The 17,111-nt window shown below is 33.0% G+C and overlaps 1 protein-coding gene across 4 annotated transcripts in view; it reads right to left on the bottom strand.

Annotated features, from left to right (window-relative positions):
- Positions 1-17,111, bottom strand: part of LOC132741344 (cilia- and flagella-associated protein 46-like) — an 87,790-nt gene that overhangs the window by 45,433 nt on the left and 25,246 nt on the right. For 2 of the 4 annotated variants that reach the window (XM_060729490.1, XM_060729491.1), the window contains exons 21-32: positions 16,047-16,180; positions 14,799-15,011; positions 12,572-12,788; positions 9,763-9,912; positions 9,106-9,216; positions 8,666-8,844; positions 7,958-8,089; positions 7,419-7,590; positions 6,811-6,969; positions 6,195-6,265; positions 5,078-5,153; positions 156-263 (exon numbers count right to left, since the gene is read on the bottom strand). In XM_060729490.1, coding sequence (XP_060585473.1) covers positions 156-263; positions 5,078-5,153; positions 6,195-6,265; positions 6,811-6,969; positions 7,419-7,590; positions 7,958-8,089; positions 8,666-8,844; positions 9,106-9,216; positions 9,763-9,912; positions 12,572-12,788; positions 14,799-15,011; positions 16,047-16,180 — 1,722 coding nt within the window. Of the gene's footprint in view, positions 1-155; positions 264-2,178; positions 2,221-4,794; positions 4,840-5,077; positions 5,154-6,194; positions 6,266-6,810; positions 6,970-7,418; positions 7,591-7,957; positions 8,090-8,665; positions 8,845-9,105; positions 9,217-9,762; positions 9,913-12,571; positions 12,789-14,798; positions 15,012-16,046; positions 16,181-17,111 lie in introns of all 4 variants that reach the window. The other 2 variants (XM_060729488.1, XM_060729489.1) reach the window with 2 other exon arrangements.

The raw sequence follows: 17,111 nt of genomic DNA, 5'->3' as shown, positions 1-17,111 counted from the left end.
ACCGCTAGAGTGTTCACAAGCAATTGTGGACGTACGACGGACGACGTACGACGGACATTCACCGATCCTAAAAGCTCACCCTGAGCAAGCTCAGGTGAGCTATAAAAAACCATCTCAAAGTCACCTCAAGATAACAAACAATTTTTACAACTCACATTAAGTGCCTCTATGGCATTCTGGTAGGAAAGAAGTTGTTCTGCTGTCTCCTTGGACATGAGGGCCACACGGCGCCACATATGTGCCACATAATCTTCACTCTCATCCTAAAACACATAGTTTATAACTAACATTAACCTCTTTATTTTAAATACCAAATGTACTTTGCTGATTTTTTTAATGAATACATAATATATAAAATTATGTTCTAAAATTTTTTATAAACTATACTGCCTGTAAATCATTTCAATATTTACAGAGATTAAAGATATGAAAATGAATGGTTCTCTACCCTCACTACATGTTAGAATACTTTTTTTTAAAAACTTGTAATCATGGACATTATTCTTGAAAAGAAAAAAAAACAAACAAATGAAATAAATGTTCTAAAAAAGGGAAGTTATTAAAGAGATCTCATCTCATATTGGAAATATTTAGCATACTGCAGTAACTAAAGAGTCACTAGCTTATAACTATATAAAATAAGAAACATGTGCTGTGACAAGAAATGTCTGGAACCTGTGACAGATAATCAGTGATACTGAAAAACAAAGTCAAATACACACGTTCAACTCAGAAACAACATAATAATGTGTACAAGGAAAATACTATCAATACTGAATTCATTATGAAAACTTCTAATAAGAGTACACAAAAGTAAACATATGTAAACTAGGAAAAAAAAGATTGCTTTCTTAATTTATGTTGATGTGGCATAAAAAGAACAATTTATTTTTAGGCTAACAAATGTTCTGTGAATTTAAAGTTGGCTAAGTGCTGTGATCCAGAGGGTATTACAAATTCTTCATAAAATACGCAAAATTTGGAATTTTCATGTGTTTATTAAGCCTTACATTGCTGGAAACAATAATGACTTGTCCATGCCACCAGTATTTATGTGAGAGGCTAGTTGGTCAGTCCACTGAAGTATCTTAATACTAAAATCTCTAAAAATCACAATTTGCAGTCCAAAATTCAAAGCAATGCAAGTGTATTACACAATTTTAAGAGCAATCCTTATTTAAGCATTTATAACTGACATCAAATAATAATTAGTCTTAGAAAAATGTAATTCATTGAATCTTAAAATTAACACTTTACACCAAATACATTGTAACATGTTTCATAAAAAGACATATTTGTTTAAAACCCCAAAACCCAAATATAAGCTGAATGGATTTTAACTCAAACAAAAAAACTATAAAAAAAACACCAGAAATGTATTTCTAACTAAAATGTTTCCCTCACTTATCTCTAGAAAGATGCAACAATTAAATGATTCTATTTTCAAAAAGTGACATAAAAGAAAGAAATATTGTGACAAAAACAACAGTAAGTGACCAAAGGAAACCTATAAGAATGTGACAAGATATAGATAAAAAATATACAATAATTCTTACAACAAAGTCACCCTTAAATATTATACAATTCAAACATTCATACTTCAATAAAAAGTTACAACAAGAGCACCACATTATGTGTTAACGCTTGTTTGAAAAAAAAAACTTCAAAAATATTGGTTTCAGAATTATGCCTATTGTCTAACAATTGCACCTTGTCTTGACAAGCAAGTTTTAATGTTTTTTTTTTAAATGTTTGAATAATAAATAGCTCATGAATAAGAAAAGCAACAAAAGATGAATATAATACATGTACGTTATTCTATTGCTTTGTTTTAAAAGCTTTGTACTTTTTTAAAACTAATTTCTTTTATTTTATTTTTTGGGATTTTTTTCTGTGTTTTTTGTTTGTTTTTCTTTTTTTTTTTTTTTTTTGGGGGGGGGGGGCAGTTACATCTCACCAACAATGCACACAGTAAAGGTCATACAGCGACTGTCTAGCTTTACTGGTGTGAGGAAGACCTCAGTTCATGCATTAATCTTGGCACTAACAGGCACCTAGGTAGAAACATAATGTTGTGTATGCTGGCTGGATAGCTGAATATTTATGAAATGCTTTTAACAAAATGAATGTTTGAATTGTATATCTATGATCTACAATGTCTCTCTATCAGAAACTAACCAAATGACTTTTAACATTTTCTAAACTGACCTCCAACTCTGTCTGCAGGCAAAAAGAATCATATATTTATTAAATAAGACAGTCTCTTTTATACAGCTTTTCTACATTCAAAATATACATCATACACTCTTAAAAATCATTTCATTTTGACATATTTGTGACTTAACTCAATGCCAAAAGCCTAAATTAATAGGTCAAGAACTTTTTTAATCTCTGTGATGACAAGTATAACTGAATTTAAATGAAGGAGCAGATGTGATAGTATTAACCATATCCAGGTAACATAACAATTCTTGAATGCTAAGCTGCTAATGTACCTCAAGACTCATTTTTCAATACAACATTGGGTTAAAGTCTATATACACAGTCACTTATTTTCATTATATGACAAATAGGGTTCCTTGTATGTTTTGTGTTTACAATTAATCAAGACACACTGGCTAATAAAACTGCTACATGTGTATTACAGAATCTATTTGCCATAAACATATGGATGAATTTAGTCTAAACTTCAAGGCTATACTTTAATTCTATCCTCATTAACGTTCTAATAAAACCTGTAAAAATACATTTGATACAATTAAAGTACATGTATATCCACGCTATAGTTATGTATTCTTACATATTATATATAACAACAAACAATAAAATGTCCTAAATAAATCTATATAGATTTCAAAGACTGCTAGCAAACATTTTTCTAAGACTTGCTGCTTGATTTTATTAGAACATCTATATAGCATTGAAAATCACTTCTTAACTGTCTAGCATACAGTTATAGAATAAAGAAGTACAAAAAGGTAAACACACAACAGACTTCAAACCTTTTATATTCTATTTTCATTCATTTTCAGCTTCAGAAAATTGACTATTTATTAGTCACACCAACACTGTTGAGGTCATATGGTGACTTTCCAGCTTTAAAAAGACTTCAAGTAAAATACTGTGCATTATTTCAGACACAGACTTCAAATATTCTAAAACATATATCACTATTATAGCACATTCTACAAAGAAAAATCTCCTCAGCAACCTGAAATATTTTACACTTGCTACATTAGCACATCCTAAATGACTATTTCTGGCCATATCATTAATGATATGCTAAACATCGTACACTTACCAGCTCATCCTAGGCACAAATATATAAGATTTATAATGAAAACTCCAATATAACAGTAAATAGAGCATACACCTTTCTGAGGAAGGGGGCTGCAATAAGTTACCATTTAACAAAAAAAATGTAAGTCAGTTTTTACATGATTAAATCTTTTTCTGCTGGATTTGAAGCTATTGCAATACTGTAGATCAAACGGAGGAAGTGACTCTCAGAGCATTAGCTAAGCCTTAAACCACCAACATTAAGTCTTTCATTTAAAGAATCCAAAGTGTCAGTCAGGAATTTAGCCTGTTACTGTGACATTATGTAATTCAAAGTCAGTAACATAAATCACTTAATTTTCATACATTCCTAGTCTTACATGAAACTATAAAGCATGTTTACCTGTATGTAACAAAAGTTTTACTTACATGAAAAAAAACCCAACAAGGTCATATATCTTTGCATTCAGTTAATATTCATTTTAAACCAACCTTGATAAAATGTACGAGTGAAAATACAACAAATTGATCTTCATAGCAACAAATGAAACATAGTATTTCTTCATCATGTTCTGTACAATACATGCTGTGTAACAAATATATTTCCAAGGACCCTGAACTGCAGACACCTTTAAATACCATTGATAATTAAGAAATGATTTGTTTGTTCTATTGTGTATACAGACATATTTAAGCCTGCATGCCCCCATATGAGCCAAAATATTTTAAGAAAATCATACTTGAGAAAAACTGACTAAGATTTAATAAAAGTTTAAAGATTCAAGATTGAAGAAATAATTTAATGTTAAGTGCAAATAATTACTGATTTTGTAGTATTTATCACCATGAATGTATTTCTAAAGTGAGACTTACTCAGTATGGGCTTTTTTTTTATCATAATATAACAATAATCATCAGGAATAAATAGGGTTATGAATAAACAGGGATACTGCAAGCTGAACATGAAAAGAAGATGGCATGCTGTTCATTTTTATTTTAAAAGGTTTTATAAATGGTGCAGAACATCTGAGAATAAAATATGCCATTCAAGTAAGATATAAACCTGTACCAGGTATTAACATGAATAAAGAAGGAATATGATTTTACCTATTTATACTATTCTATCCGAGCTTGTGTAACTACGGCACAGGTATTTGTTGTATATAGAAATTGGATCATACAAATATAGGTGTAAACATAAAGGTGAGCATAGAGTTGTGGTAAAGTACAGTTATAGGGATAACATACGAGCAGGAAGAGCAGGGCAAGATGAGTAGTATAACATTGGTAAACTTGATACCAGTACATAACAGTGTACACCATCACCTAGTCACGCCCATGCATTACAATAATACACTGACAAACTATGACTTTCATATTGCTATAATATATAACATTCAATATTTGGCGGTTTTGACTATATTATACATATTTTATACAACCAGCACAGAAGCAGGTTTTGTAGGGAACTGAGTGGTTGCCATGACAACATAAAAAGCTGTGCATTAAACTAACCTTTCGATTGGATGCTCGACCTCGATTAAGGTATTTCATCTCAGTCTAATAAATTGCAGTTTAAAATAACAGACATTGTCATTTGCGTATCAAAGTTTTAAAAAAATCTTATTATCAAAAAATTTTAAGGTATAATTCTATCAAGACATAAATATTGATTTAAGGAATAACTTCATAATAAAACAGTACATGTTACATATCCCTTCATACAGAGAATTTATTAATTCACATCAATGTTAGGAATGAAACGGGAAGAAAATAGTGAACATGTAACCTCACTGACCTTGAACTTCTGGATATCCATGGCAACGCTTCTTCCTAACTTGGCTTTGGTTATAACACGATGCTTGAAGATCAACCTGAAAGTTAGCATTTCTATGTTTTACTTTTCTTGATTACATTAAAAACTTGCTAATACTTTTTCTTTAACTCCTTGTTAGCCATACAAGGCTGTTCTATTATATCTACTAGCTAATAAATACAAGAGCCCGGTTTGAGCCGGGTGATGCTTCCCGAATAGGTTTTGGACACAGGAAAGTACACCTCTTGTAGTTTCAGAGTTCAAAGTGCAATAATTCCAAAATTAGGCAAGGCAGAGTTACTGTTCTTTGCACTGCACTTCTAATCAATGTGATCTATCAACCTACAAAGTTTCTTGATGATATCTCTTATGATTTCCGAGTTATGTCCCGGACAACTTCAAAAAGTAAAAATAAACAAAGGGCAATATCTCCAGAATTAGGCACGGCAGAGTTATGATTCTTGTGCACTGCACATCTACCCATTGAGATGTATCTACCTACAAAGTTTCATGTTGATATCTCTTATAGTTTTACAGCTATGTCCTGGACAAGATTTTTCTAAAAGGGGAGATAATTTCAAAAATGAGGCTTAACAGAGTTATCGTTCTTTTGCACTGCACCTCTACTCAATGAGATCTATCTACCTACAATGTTTCATCTTGATATCTCTTATAGTTTTTAGAGTTATGTCTCAAATATGTATATAACATTTGAAATTTTGTAAGTGGTGCAAACAAATACAAATAAACATTTGTAAATGTTTGATGGATGTTCGGATAAATGTGAAATCCGTACAGGAGCTTTAATGAATAAAATCATTATCATATAAATATTTCTAGGTTATCATATAAAAAGTGTCCCTTTAACTGTGAACCATTCACTGTTAAATTTTCCCTGCTGGATTTATATAATGAACTAGCCCTGATTTGAATTGGAACTTTCCATTTTTATAAACTGCAGCCACCTGTGTAGAATATGTAATACTGAACTAACATGCAGACTAGTCTGTACTGGTGGCATAGGGAATGTATTATACTAGTAAGTGTTCAACTGGTTAACTACAAGTACATGAAGAGATGTTAAAAATTTTATATTTACAATCTATGTTTGGTGCGAGGCATGTCTGCAATGGCTTGATCCATGGCCTGTAATCCAGCTTCCCATTCACCCTGCAGAATGAAAATGAGACATGTCTAATAATCTAGTACATCTTTATGACACTTTACATATGATCCATACGTAGTTAAAATTAAAATGGAAATCAGATATAAATAATTTTTTTAATGATTTACGCTGCTTTAAACAGTCTATAAATTTTTTTCAAATAAATGTCTATATCAAAATATCATACATGTATTTGTATTGCCAGAATCACAGAATCAAGTTATGTCACTCTATTTGCTGGTGACATAGGCCTGTTCTACGTCACTTTTCAGCATTATTGGTAGTAGACCTCAGGTGCCAATCCTGGCATTATTTCACACACAAGCCAGTTCATGACTTGAACCACCCACCTTCCATTAGCTCACTGAACGAAGTTATTTACAAGAAAAAGTCAAAAGTCCCTAGCAGGATTTAAACTCATTTAGGTGAAGGGCAATTGTGATGAAGTCAGCAACAATGGCCCTAGTGTTTAAAGTGTATAAAATGACATGAAAATTTGTGAATTTACAAATCTATCATAATGTGATGACTATATTTCACAGTTTTATACCTTGTCAGCAAAAGACTGGAAGAAGACACCATAGAGAGCAGCACGTAGAGTAAGATCATCTTCAACAGCTCCTATACCTCCCACAGTCTTTTCCTCCTCTTTCATATCTCCTATACTCTCACCACCATCTTCCTCTTTCTTCTCATCGTCACTCTTCTCCTACAATTATAATCTAAATATTAGCATCATCACCTTAAATATACATGTCAACTTTAGCATTATCAGCATGGAATTTAAGGTAAACTGTAGCAACACAAGCTTAACCTTTTATGTGAATAATAGCACCAATAGCTTGAAATTTTATGTAAACAACTGCATCACCAGCTTGATTTTTTGTTATAAATTTTAGGTGAACAAATGTGTCATGGCCATGATTTTGAATTTAAACAATAGCATTAAGGTCTTTATTTTGTCCATCATGAGTTTTGACTTTAATATATGCAACTGAATCAACAGCATTTAGAGAACTGTATGTGTTCATGAAAAAAATGTGATTTTCTCACCTCTATGTGTGATATATACACAAACAAATCTTATTTTTACTTAAATTTATGTTTTATAAGTATTCATAACAACAATTTTTCTGCTCTTATCCCTAACCAACTTACCTCCCTTTTCTTCAATGAGTCAGCAGTTTCTGTGATACACTGCAGGATGATTCTGATTGGTTCTCTCAACAGCTCTCTTTCTATTGGCTGACTGACTAACGGACAACATGCATTCCAGTAGTGTCTAGCTGCAGTCATCACTAACTCATAGTTGTCTGCCTTCATAGCAAACCTGTTATTTTATAATGTAATACTAATTACAGCTCCTTAATTTACAATAAGTATAGAAATAAACAAATTAAAGTTAAACAAATAACATTGAAACAATCATTTCAGAAATGTAATTTTTAAGAACAAAGAGTATTCAAAAATAAAGAAAAAATAGAAATTAGAGTCAAAAAAGGTCTTCAATACACAATATGTACTTTTGGGTAAAAAATATCACTTCTTCAAAGAAAAACATTTTAAACATTAAGGAAGAGATCCTTTGAAATTACTTAAAATCTTTACAACATTTCTTTTACTATCTAATCTATATAAAATCAAACAGTTGTTTTTCTTGATTACTGAAATAGTGTATAATTTATGTTTTTGTTTACCTGGCACTGTCAAGGAAAGCTGAGAGGGCCTCTCTACGTATAGCATTTTTACCACCCATATTATCAACAAGACTCTGTCCTAATATACCACTGGAGTAGCTCAACATCTCGAATTCAACCATCTGATTATGCCTGCAAAATATTTATGTTAAACAAAACCATAACTTTAAAGATATTAATTAGATATATGCATCTGGCAGTGCATGTCTTTAACATTAAGGTCAAAATTTTAAATGCATTTTAACATATATTTGACCCTCAAAAAATATTTTTTCGAAATAAAAAAGGTAAATAAAACAACAAAATATACTTTTATAATTTTTATGTGGGACACTATTTGTAGCATGTTCCTAAATAACTGGTGAGAGGAATCAAATTTGCATTGAAAATGAAAAGTTAATCAAGACTCTCCTTGATCAAATGAATATTTAATTTGAATTCTCTGAAGTTAAGAAATGAGTAAAGCTTAAGTGAAACAAAATTCTTTCAAGAAAAAGAATTTGATTTTTGTACAGGTGTATCCCATGTCAGCTATCAAACTAGCTAAGTAAGCCTTACAACAGGTATTAAAGTATAACCAGATCCTAACAAGATTTTCAGATCAATTTACATATATATTTTATCCTAACATCTTTGAAATGACTAAAATTTGAAGCAGGCCAGATCAAGATCTCAAAGAACCAGGGGTTTGAGTTTTTATAGACTTACCCATCAATTTTCTTGTTCTTTGGCTGAGTGCCAGTAGCAACAAACCTCAGAGCTTTCTTACTACAACGTATAACCAGACTATGCATCTTCTGATCATACGCGAGGGACGTCAGATGTGACCAAAGTTGAAGTTCAACAAACTTATCAGTCCAGCGGCATTCCTCTACCATATTAGCAACCTAGCAAAATATATTCAAAATGCTGAAAATCTAGATATTTCAAACACTTATTTTAAGTACAATAAATAATTATAATTTTTAGTTGTAATATTAAGAAAGAAATTATCAAAACAAAATTTTGTTATTAAACTATTGACTACTAACATCTATAAAATTTCCTAGATTACCTTAACTTAATCACTCTTGGGTTATATCACCATTCTTTCTGAGCCATATAACCTGTCAATAATGTATAAGTTCTATTACTATAACCAGTCTTACCTCAGTTATGGGAGGCACTTCTTTAAACTCCATGATATTGTTTTTGTTGAGTTTCAACATCTCCACGGCAACAATTGACCTTGACATTGCCTTTTGACCTTCTGTCCATGGCTATAAATAGAATATAAATCACCGTGTAAATAAAGCATCACATAGCACTGATTTAATTATAGTCAAAAATCTATCACAGGTTGGGAAGGAAACCAAGTTCTTTTCGAGGTGGTTTTAAAACTTACACATGCAAGTAGTTAGTAGTTAACTTTTATTTTTCTATGCATATTTTTAGCTTCAGATGAGTAAATGCATTAAAAGTGTTTCATATTTCAGACAATAAAAATATAAAAACTTGCTAGAATTTCCCTTCAAATTACACCTATCTACTTTTTCTCAGAACTGTGTTTAGATAATAAGTATCAAATTAATACATTGTGGGCTCTTGATAAAGGACCTAAGATATACAGTCATTTAAATAGACTGATAAAACCATATGCTAAAACCATTTGATATTAAATACATGTAAAAATATAATGAAAACTTTCAAACACAACATGCATTTGCATTTCAAAATAATAAGGCTTTGTTTCAAAAGTATGTATAATATAAACTAAATAACAGCATATGAAATTGTCACAGTAAAACATATTAAAACAACATTACCTCCTCATCAAGGCCAAGATTTTTAGTGATTTGTTGTTGTGCCATCTGTTTAGCAAACACCCATGTTTGTAGTATAGGCATTCTGACTGGAATAGCAACAACATCCTGAGGATTTGTTCCATTTGTGACCTCTATAACATACTCACACACCTGAAATATACATTCTTTTTACTTGGGTTTTATGTCACACCAACAATGTTAAGGTCATATGTCAACTTTGGTGGAGGAAAACCTCAGATGCACTTCCTTGTTATTTCAGGCACGAACAAGCACCTACATAGAATCATCGACATTCTGTAAGTTAGCTGGGCAGCTTCCTCACACGAAAAAAGCCCCTAGTTGGATTCAAACGGGGCAAATGCTTTGAAGTCAATGACTTGGCATCAGTGGACATCGTAGAAGGTAGAATCAGCCAGGCTGAATTAAATGCTTGAGTCAAGGTCCTTTACCATGCTTAGTTTTGAATGGACTTCTCTTGCTTTGATATGGGACTTTCCTTTAATAACATAACAAAATAAATTTATTTTTAATTATCTACATATCAATGAAAATGCTAAAGTTATCATGGTTTGTATTCTTGTATTGTATTATTTTTTCTTAAATAAACGGGCCTTAAACATGGTTCCAAAAAAAAAAAACAAGAGTCCGGTTTGAGCCGGGTGATGCTCCCCGAATAGGTTTTGGACACAGGAAAGTACACCTCTTGTAGTTTCAGAGTTATGTCCCTGGAAAAAGTTCAAAGTGCAATAATTCCAAAATTAGGAAAGGCAGAGTTACTGTTCTTTGCACTGCACTTTTAATCACTGTTATCTATCAACTTACAAAGTTTCTTGGTGCTATCTCTTATGGTTTCCGAGTTATGTTCTGGACAACTTCAAAAAGTAAAAATAAACAAATGGCAATAACTCCAGAATTAGGCAAGGCAGAGTTATGATTTTCGTGCACTGCACATCTACCCATTGAGATACATCTACCTACAAAGTTTCATGTTGATATCTCTTATAGTTTTATAGCTATGTCCAGTACAAGATTTTTCTAAAAGGGGAGATAATTCAAAAATGAGGCTTAACAGAGTTATGTTTTTTTTGCACTGCACTTCTACTCAATGAGATCTATCTACATACAATGTTTCATCTTGATATCTCTTATAATTTTAGAGTTATGTTCCGGACAAAGTTCAGTGTTAAAATTAACAAAGGGCAAGAACTCCAAAATTAGGACAAAAAGAGTTATTGTTCTTATGCACTGCACATCTACCCATTGAGATCTATTCACCTACAAAGTTTCATGTTGATATCTCTTATAGTTTTAGAGTTATGCCCCGGACAAGATTTTTCTATAAGGGGAGATAATTCAAAAATGAGGCTTAACAGAGTAATGGTTCTTTTGCACTGCACTTCTACTCAATGAGATCTATCTACCTACAATGTTTCATCTTGATATCTCTTATAGTTTTAGAGTTATGTTCCGGACAAAGTTCAAAGTATTGAAATTAACAAAGGGCAATAACTCCAAAATTAGGAAAAAAAGAGTTATTGTTCTTATGCACTGCACATCTACCCGCTGAGATCTATTCACCTACAAAGTTTCATGTTTACATCTCTTATAGTTTTAGAGTTATGCCCGGGACAAGATTTTTCTAAAAGGGGAGATAATTCAAAAATGAGGCTTAACAGAGTTATGGTTCTTTTGCACTGCACTTCTACTCAATGAGATCTATCTACCTACATTGTTTCATCTTGATATCTCTTATAGTTTTAGAGTTATGTTAGGGACAAAGTTAAAAGTGTTGAAATTAACAAAGGGCAATAACTCCAAAATTAGGACAAAAAGAGTTATTGTTCTTATGCACTGCACATCTACCCATTGAGATCTATTCACCTACAAAGTTTCATGTTTATATCTCTTACAGTTTTAGAGTTATGCCCCGGACAAGATTTTTCTATAAGGGGAGATAATTCAAAAACCGGGCAAAATAGAGTTATGGTTCTTTGACACTGCACTCCCCCTCAATGCCCTCTACCACTGTATGAAGTTTAAACAAATTATCTCCAAGGGTTTTCAAGTTATGCTCCGGACAAGAAAACGGACGGACAGACGGACGGACGTCCGGCCGAAATGGAATAAGGGGCCATTTCTTTTGTTATTTTCTATTGTTTAATAGAGGGCCAATGGCCCCTTACTCTATTGTTACGGAATGAACTCTATTGTTCTCTTTTGTTCTGTTTACAGTTAGATGGCCCCCTATCCCTATTCGGTAGTGCGGACAGACGGACGGACAGACGGACAAGGCGCCGACTATATGCTCCCCCGAAATTTTACGGGGAGCATAAAAAAAGGGGGTTTCAACATAAAAATGACAAACAGGAAATAGTATATAGCATGGTCTAACTGCTATGATGTGCATACTGATCTGTCTTTATATTCGTCACATGGACAAGCCTTGATTCTCAGGGTTTACAATTTCGTCACATGGACAAGCCTTGATTCTCAGGGTATACAATTTCGTCACATGGACAAGCCTTGATTCTCAGGGTTTACAATTTCATCACATAGACCAGCCTTGATTCTCAGGGTTTACAATTTCAACTTAGTGCACACAATTCATAAACATGATCATGTAGGAAAATCCATGACTCCAATGCACTGAACATAACCAAAATACACAAAGTTGATAGAAACAAGGACGGGAGCTACATACTTTTATTTCTAAAATTCAATTTGCACTGTTCATTAACATTTCTAAAAAGACTAAAAACATGAATTTGAAATGACAGCAAATTTGCTAGATATCAACTAATCTAGTTACCTCAATAGCTTTTTTCAGGTCCGGCATTGCCTCAGATGGTATGGAAACTGTGTTGGCTGTAGTTTTCTTTGCTTTTGGATCAGCTTTTCCTTTCTTGCCGGAGTCAATTCTAGGAGTCTCAGGTGCTGGTGGCTCCTCCTTACTGGGTACAGGTATCCACGGCTTCATCAACGCATATGATAGAGCATTACATATGTTTACAAGAGATGATGTCTCACTGAAACATAGATATAACAAGAGCTGTCGGTAGGACAGCAACGCTCGACTATTCTTAGTGCTTGATAGTAAAAAAAATGCTTGATACAGTTACCTCCTCCTGCTTACAGGTTGAGGTAATGATGGTGAACAAGTGTGCAAAGTTTCAAAGCCATATGTCAATGAACTTTGAAAATATTTGAGGTATTACAAAAACTTTAACATAAATTCTAAGTTGAAAAAGGGGCATAATTGATAATTCTGTCAAAATGCTTGATAGAGTTACCTCCTCCTGTCTACAAGTTGGGGTCATGATGGTGAACAAGTGTGCAAAGTTTCAAAGCCATATGTCAATGGACTCGGAAAATATTTAAGGTATTACAAAAACTTTAACATAAATACTAAGTCGAAAAAGGGGCATAATTCTGTCAAAATACTTGATAGAGTTACCTCCTCCTGTCTACAGGTTGGGGTCATGATGGTGAACAAGTGTGCAAAGTTTCAAAGCCATATGTCAATGGACTATGAAAATATTTGAACTATTACAAAAACTTTAACATAAGTGGTTACGCCGACGCAGACGCCGACACTGACGCCGACGCCAACGCTCGGGTGACTGCAATAGCTCTACTTATTCTTATCAAATAGTCGAGCTAAAAATGTAAATTAACAAGAGCTGTCAGAAGGACAGCGCGCTCGACTTTTTTAGTGCTTGCCTATAAAACAAAACTTTGACAGTTAAGGGCACACAAGACTTTAACTAGGAATTTCTAAGTACAAATCAAGAAACATTTTCACAGAGTTATCTTCTCTTGCTTACAGATAGGTCTCATGATGGCACATAAGAACTCCAACTTCCAAAGTAATATCTCAAATGGTTAAGTCAACAAGTGGACAAGAATGAAAATCTTAACTGAGTTTCTAAGTCAAAAAGGGCCATAATTCAAATAAAATCCTTAACAGAATTACCTTCTCCTGCCCATGTTTTGGGACCATGATGGTAAACAAGTATTCCAACTTTCAAATTAATATCTCAAACAGTTCAGTCAAAAAGTGGACTGGTACTAAAAAGTTAACCAAGATTCTAAGTCGATAAAAGGCCTTAATTTTTAAAACAAATCCTTGACAGAGTTACCTTCTCTTGCGTACAGATGGGGGTAATGATGTGAAATAGCATTAAAAGTTTCAAAGCAATATCTCAAAGGGTTAAGGCAATAAGTGGATTTTACCCATATTCAATGTATTTTCTAAGTCAAAAAGGGGCATAATTCTGTCAAAAACCTTGACAGAGTTATGTCCTCTTGTCTGTTGATGAAGGTCGTGATGGTAAACAAGTATGGTCAGTTTCAAAGCAATACCTCCAATGGTTTTGAAATAAAGTGAGGTGGTACAAAAAACTTAACCAAGCTCAATACACTTTCTAAGTCAAAAAAGGGCCATAATTCTGTCAAAAACCTTGACAGAGTTATGTACTCTTGTCTGTAGATGGAGGTTATGATGGTGAACAAGTATGGTAAGTTTCAAAGCCATACTTGTAATACTTCTGAAATAAAGTGGGGTGGTACGAAAAACTTAACCAAGGTGTGACGCCAACGCTAACGCTAACGCCGACGCCGGGGCGAGTAGGATAGCTCCCCTTTTCATAGAAAAGTCGAGCTAAAAATGAACTAAATTAATACCAGAGGTAGCGGAGGACTAAGAGAAACCACACGTCACCACCTAATAGTTTAAAATTATTTATTAAAGTCTACTAGTTTCGATCAACAATGATCTTCATCAGGACCTAGTTATATCTTTAAAACTCTAAAAAAATATATTTGTGAAATGCACTTTTTTAATATTAATGTTTGTGAGGACTTAAAAACATGGGATTTTAACCCCAGTGCACTTAGTATACAGTTTTAACAACTTTTTAAATTCAAATAAATGATCTATAATGAAATATACTGATAAATATATAGCATTTCACTGAATGAATAAAAACAAACCATATAAAATCAAAAACTTTATGACTAACTTTTAATTGACTTACTTTGCATGTCCAACTTTCTTCAGTCCATCAAAGACAACAGTGAGTGTGTCCATGATTTCTCTATGCCTCAACTGTGTTAACACATGATTATTATAGTTCCACACATATGTTGAGGCACAACACACTAGCCATGCTTCGTTTAGCTCCACCCCTAGAGCCAGACCACGCAGGAAACTGCTTGTACCATTTTCTGATAATGATTTTATCCAATCACTGAAATAGACACAGCTCTCATAAAGAATCTAAAGTTTTACAATTCAAACTAAAGCTACTCTAATAAAAAAATTTCAATTTCATAGACTGACATGGATGCATGCTTCCTAATGCTGCTCTCACAAAGCTATTTGTTCATCTAGTTATTTCGCCAATTCTAACACAGTTTTGGTGAGTCCACAACACCGGCTTTCCCAGACCACTTTTTACAAATTTCTGCGGAAGTGACAAACTACTGTACTGATCTTCCACATAACTTCGAAATCAGAGGTGAGAAACAAATGACATGGTTTCTGATCAATTGTCACTAAGAAATTTCACCTCGCCAGAGGATCAAGCGAAGAAAAAAAATCTGATGCTCTTCCCTATTGAGCTAAGCAGACAGACTTGGACAAAGCTTAAACATGGCCTTACTACCATGAAAAGTCATCTTTAGCCTAAATGACATTGACTCAAGCAACCTGAAACCTCACCCAACAGGTAGAGATCCAGGTAAGGTACCTTCACAACAAATATGTTATATAACAATCACATAATTGAAAATGCTGTGAGTATTGGTAAGAAAATGAAATGGAAGATGGAACTGAATTTTCCCCCTAAAAGTGAACATTTGAAATTTAAGAGTGCATTATATGGAATAAATATTACATTCTTATTCATCTTTGACAGAGATGGACAAGTGCAACGCTATATGCTCCCCACTTTGTGGGGGCATAAAAATCTGATGCTCTTCTCTATTGAGCTAAGCAGACAGACTTGGACAAAGCTTAAACATGGCCTTACTATCAGCAAAAGTCATCTTTAGCCTTAATGACATTGACTCAAGCAACTCTACCCAACAGGTAGAGATCCAGGTAAGGTACCTTCACAACAAATATGTTATATATCAATCAAATAATTGAAAGTGCTGTGAGTATTGGTAAGAAAATGTAATGGAAGATGGAACTGAATTTTCCCCCTAAAATTGAACATTTAAAAATATGGAATAAATATTACATTCTTATTCATCTTTGACAGAGATATAACAGAACATACCAGTATTCAATCCAATCTGGATCCTCCTCTGGTTTCTTAGCAACATATCCTTTAGGATGTTTCCTGGTGTCTACAGGTGGTATAGGGGCATCATTTAACTGTACACCTTCTGTACGCAACAGATGTACCATTGCCTGATGAAATAAATCATAGATTCTATCACATGTAGCTTTGTGCCAAATTCCCCCAGCAATTATAATTTGCCTTTGCCACCATTATAGACTGTATTTATTTGGCAGATAAATTATTGCATCTTAATAATGGAAACCACTTCAGACAACTCTGTACTTACAAATTCAAAGCAAGGCTAGTCCATAAATCATATTCAGTGATGTAAGATTATGCAATCTGCTCTTTAAATAAAATCATAAGTATGAACAAAATTATATAGAGGATTTTGTTTGTTTGTGTGTAAGATGAAATTTTATTTCATCGAGTGGGCTTTAAAAATAGTATTCTCACGAGTGGCGTAGCCACGAGTGAGAATACTGTTTTTAAAGTTCATGAGATGAAATAAAATTACATTTTACACAACAAACAAACAAATTGTCTTTTTATTTTATGCATAAAAACAAGTTTAAACAAAATTTCCTTAATATTAACATTAATATTAAAATCTGTTTTCCCCACTTAGAGTCCCATTTCATATCTACCTCATTTAGTCGATTTTCTCATTAAATACAATAAGTCTTTGGCTGAAAAATAAGTTCAACAATCAACTTTAAATAGCGGTGATATTATTTATTTTATTAAAAAGATATGAATGATCGTTTGTTTTAATAATAAAAACAAACAATTCTTGTAGGAGAAAAAGTCCAACCATCCATCCATATTTCTGTTACTTACTGGGAATTTATATTAGACCTGGCTTAGTTAAATGTAAGCGGCTGCGATTTTTAAAAGTTGTGTATTTCACGGGAGGAAAACAATTGTGTTTGATTCAGAGGATTATCATTTGGATTTGTTAGTCATACACCTTTTTAAAAGAAAGAAAACTTATTTGAGGATTGTAACAGACAATTTATAAGTGTTGACAGAAGTGTCAACATTCAAAAAGCAGCTAGG

Source organism: Ruditapes philippinarum, unplaced genomic scaffold, assembly GCF_026571515.1.
Source record: "Ruditapes philippinarum isolate M1 unplaced genomic scaffold, ASM2657151v2 ctg627_1_1_1_1, whole genome shotgun sequence".
Classification (NCBI taxonomy): Eukaryota; Metazoa; Mollusca; class Bivalvia; order Venerida; family Veneridae; genus Ruditapes; species Ruditapes philippinarum.
This window is presented reverse-complemented; position numbering and strand designations above follow the sequence as displayed.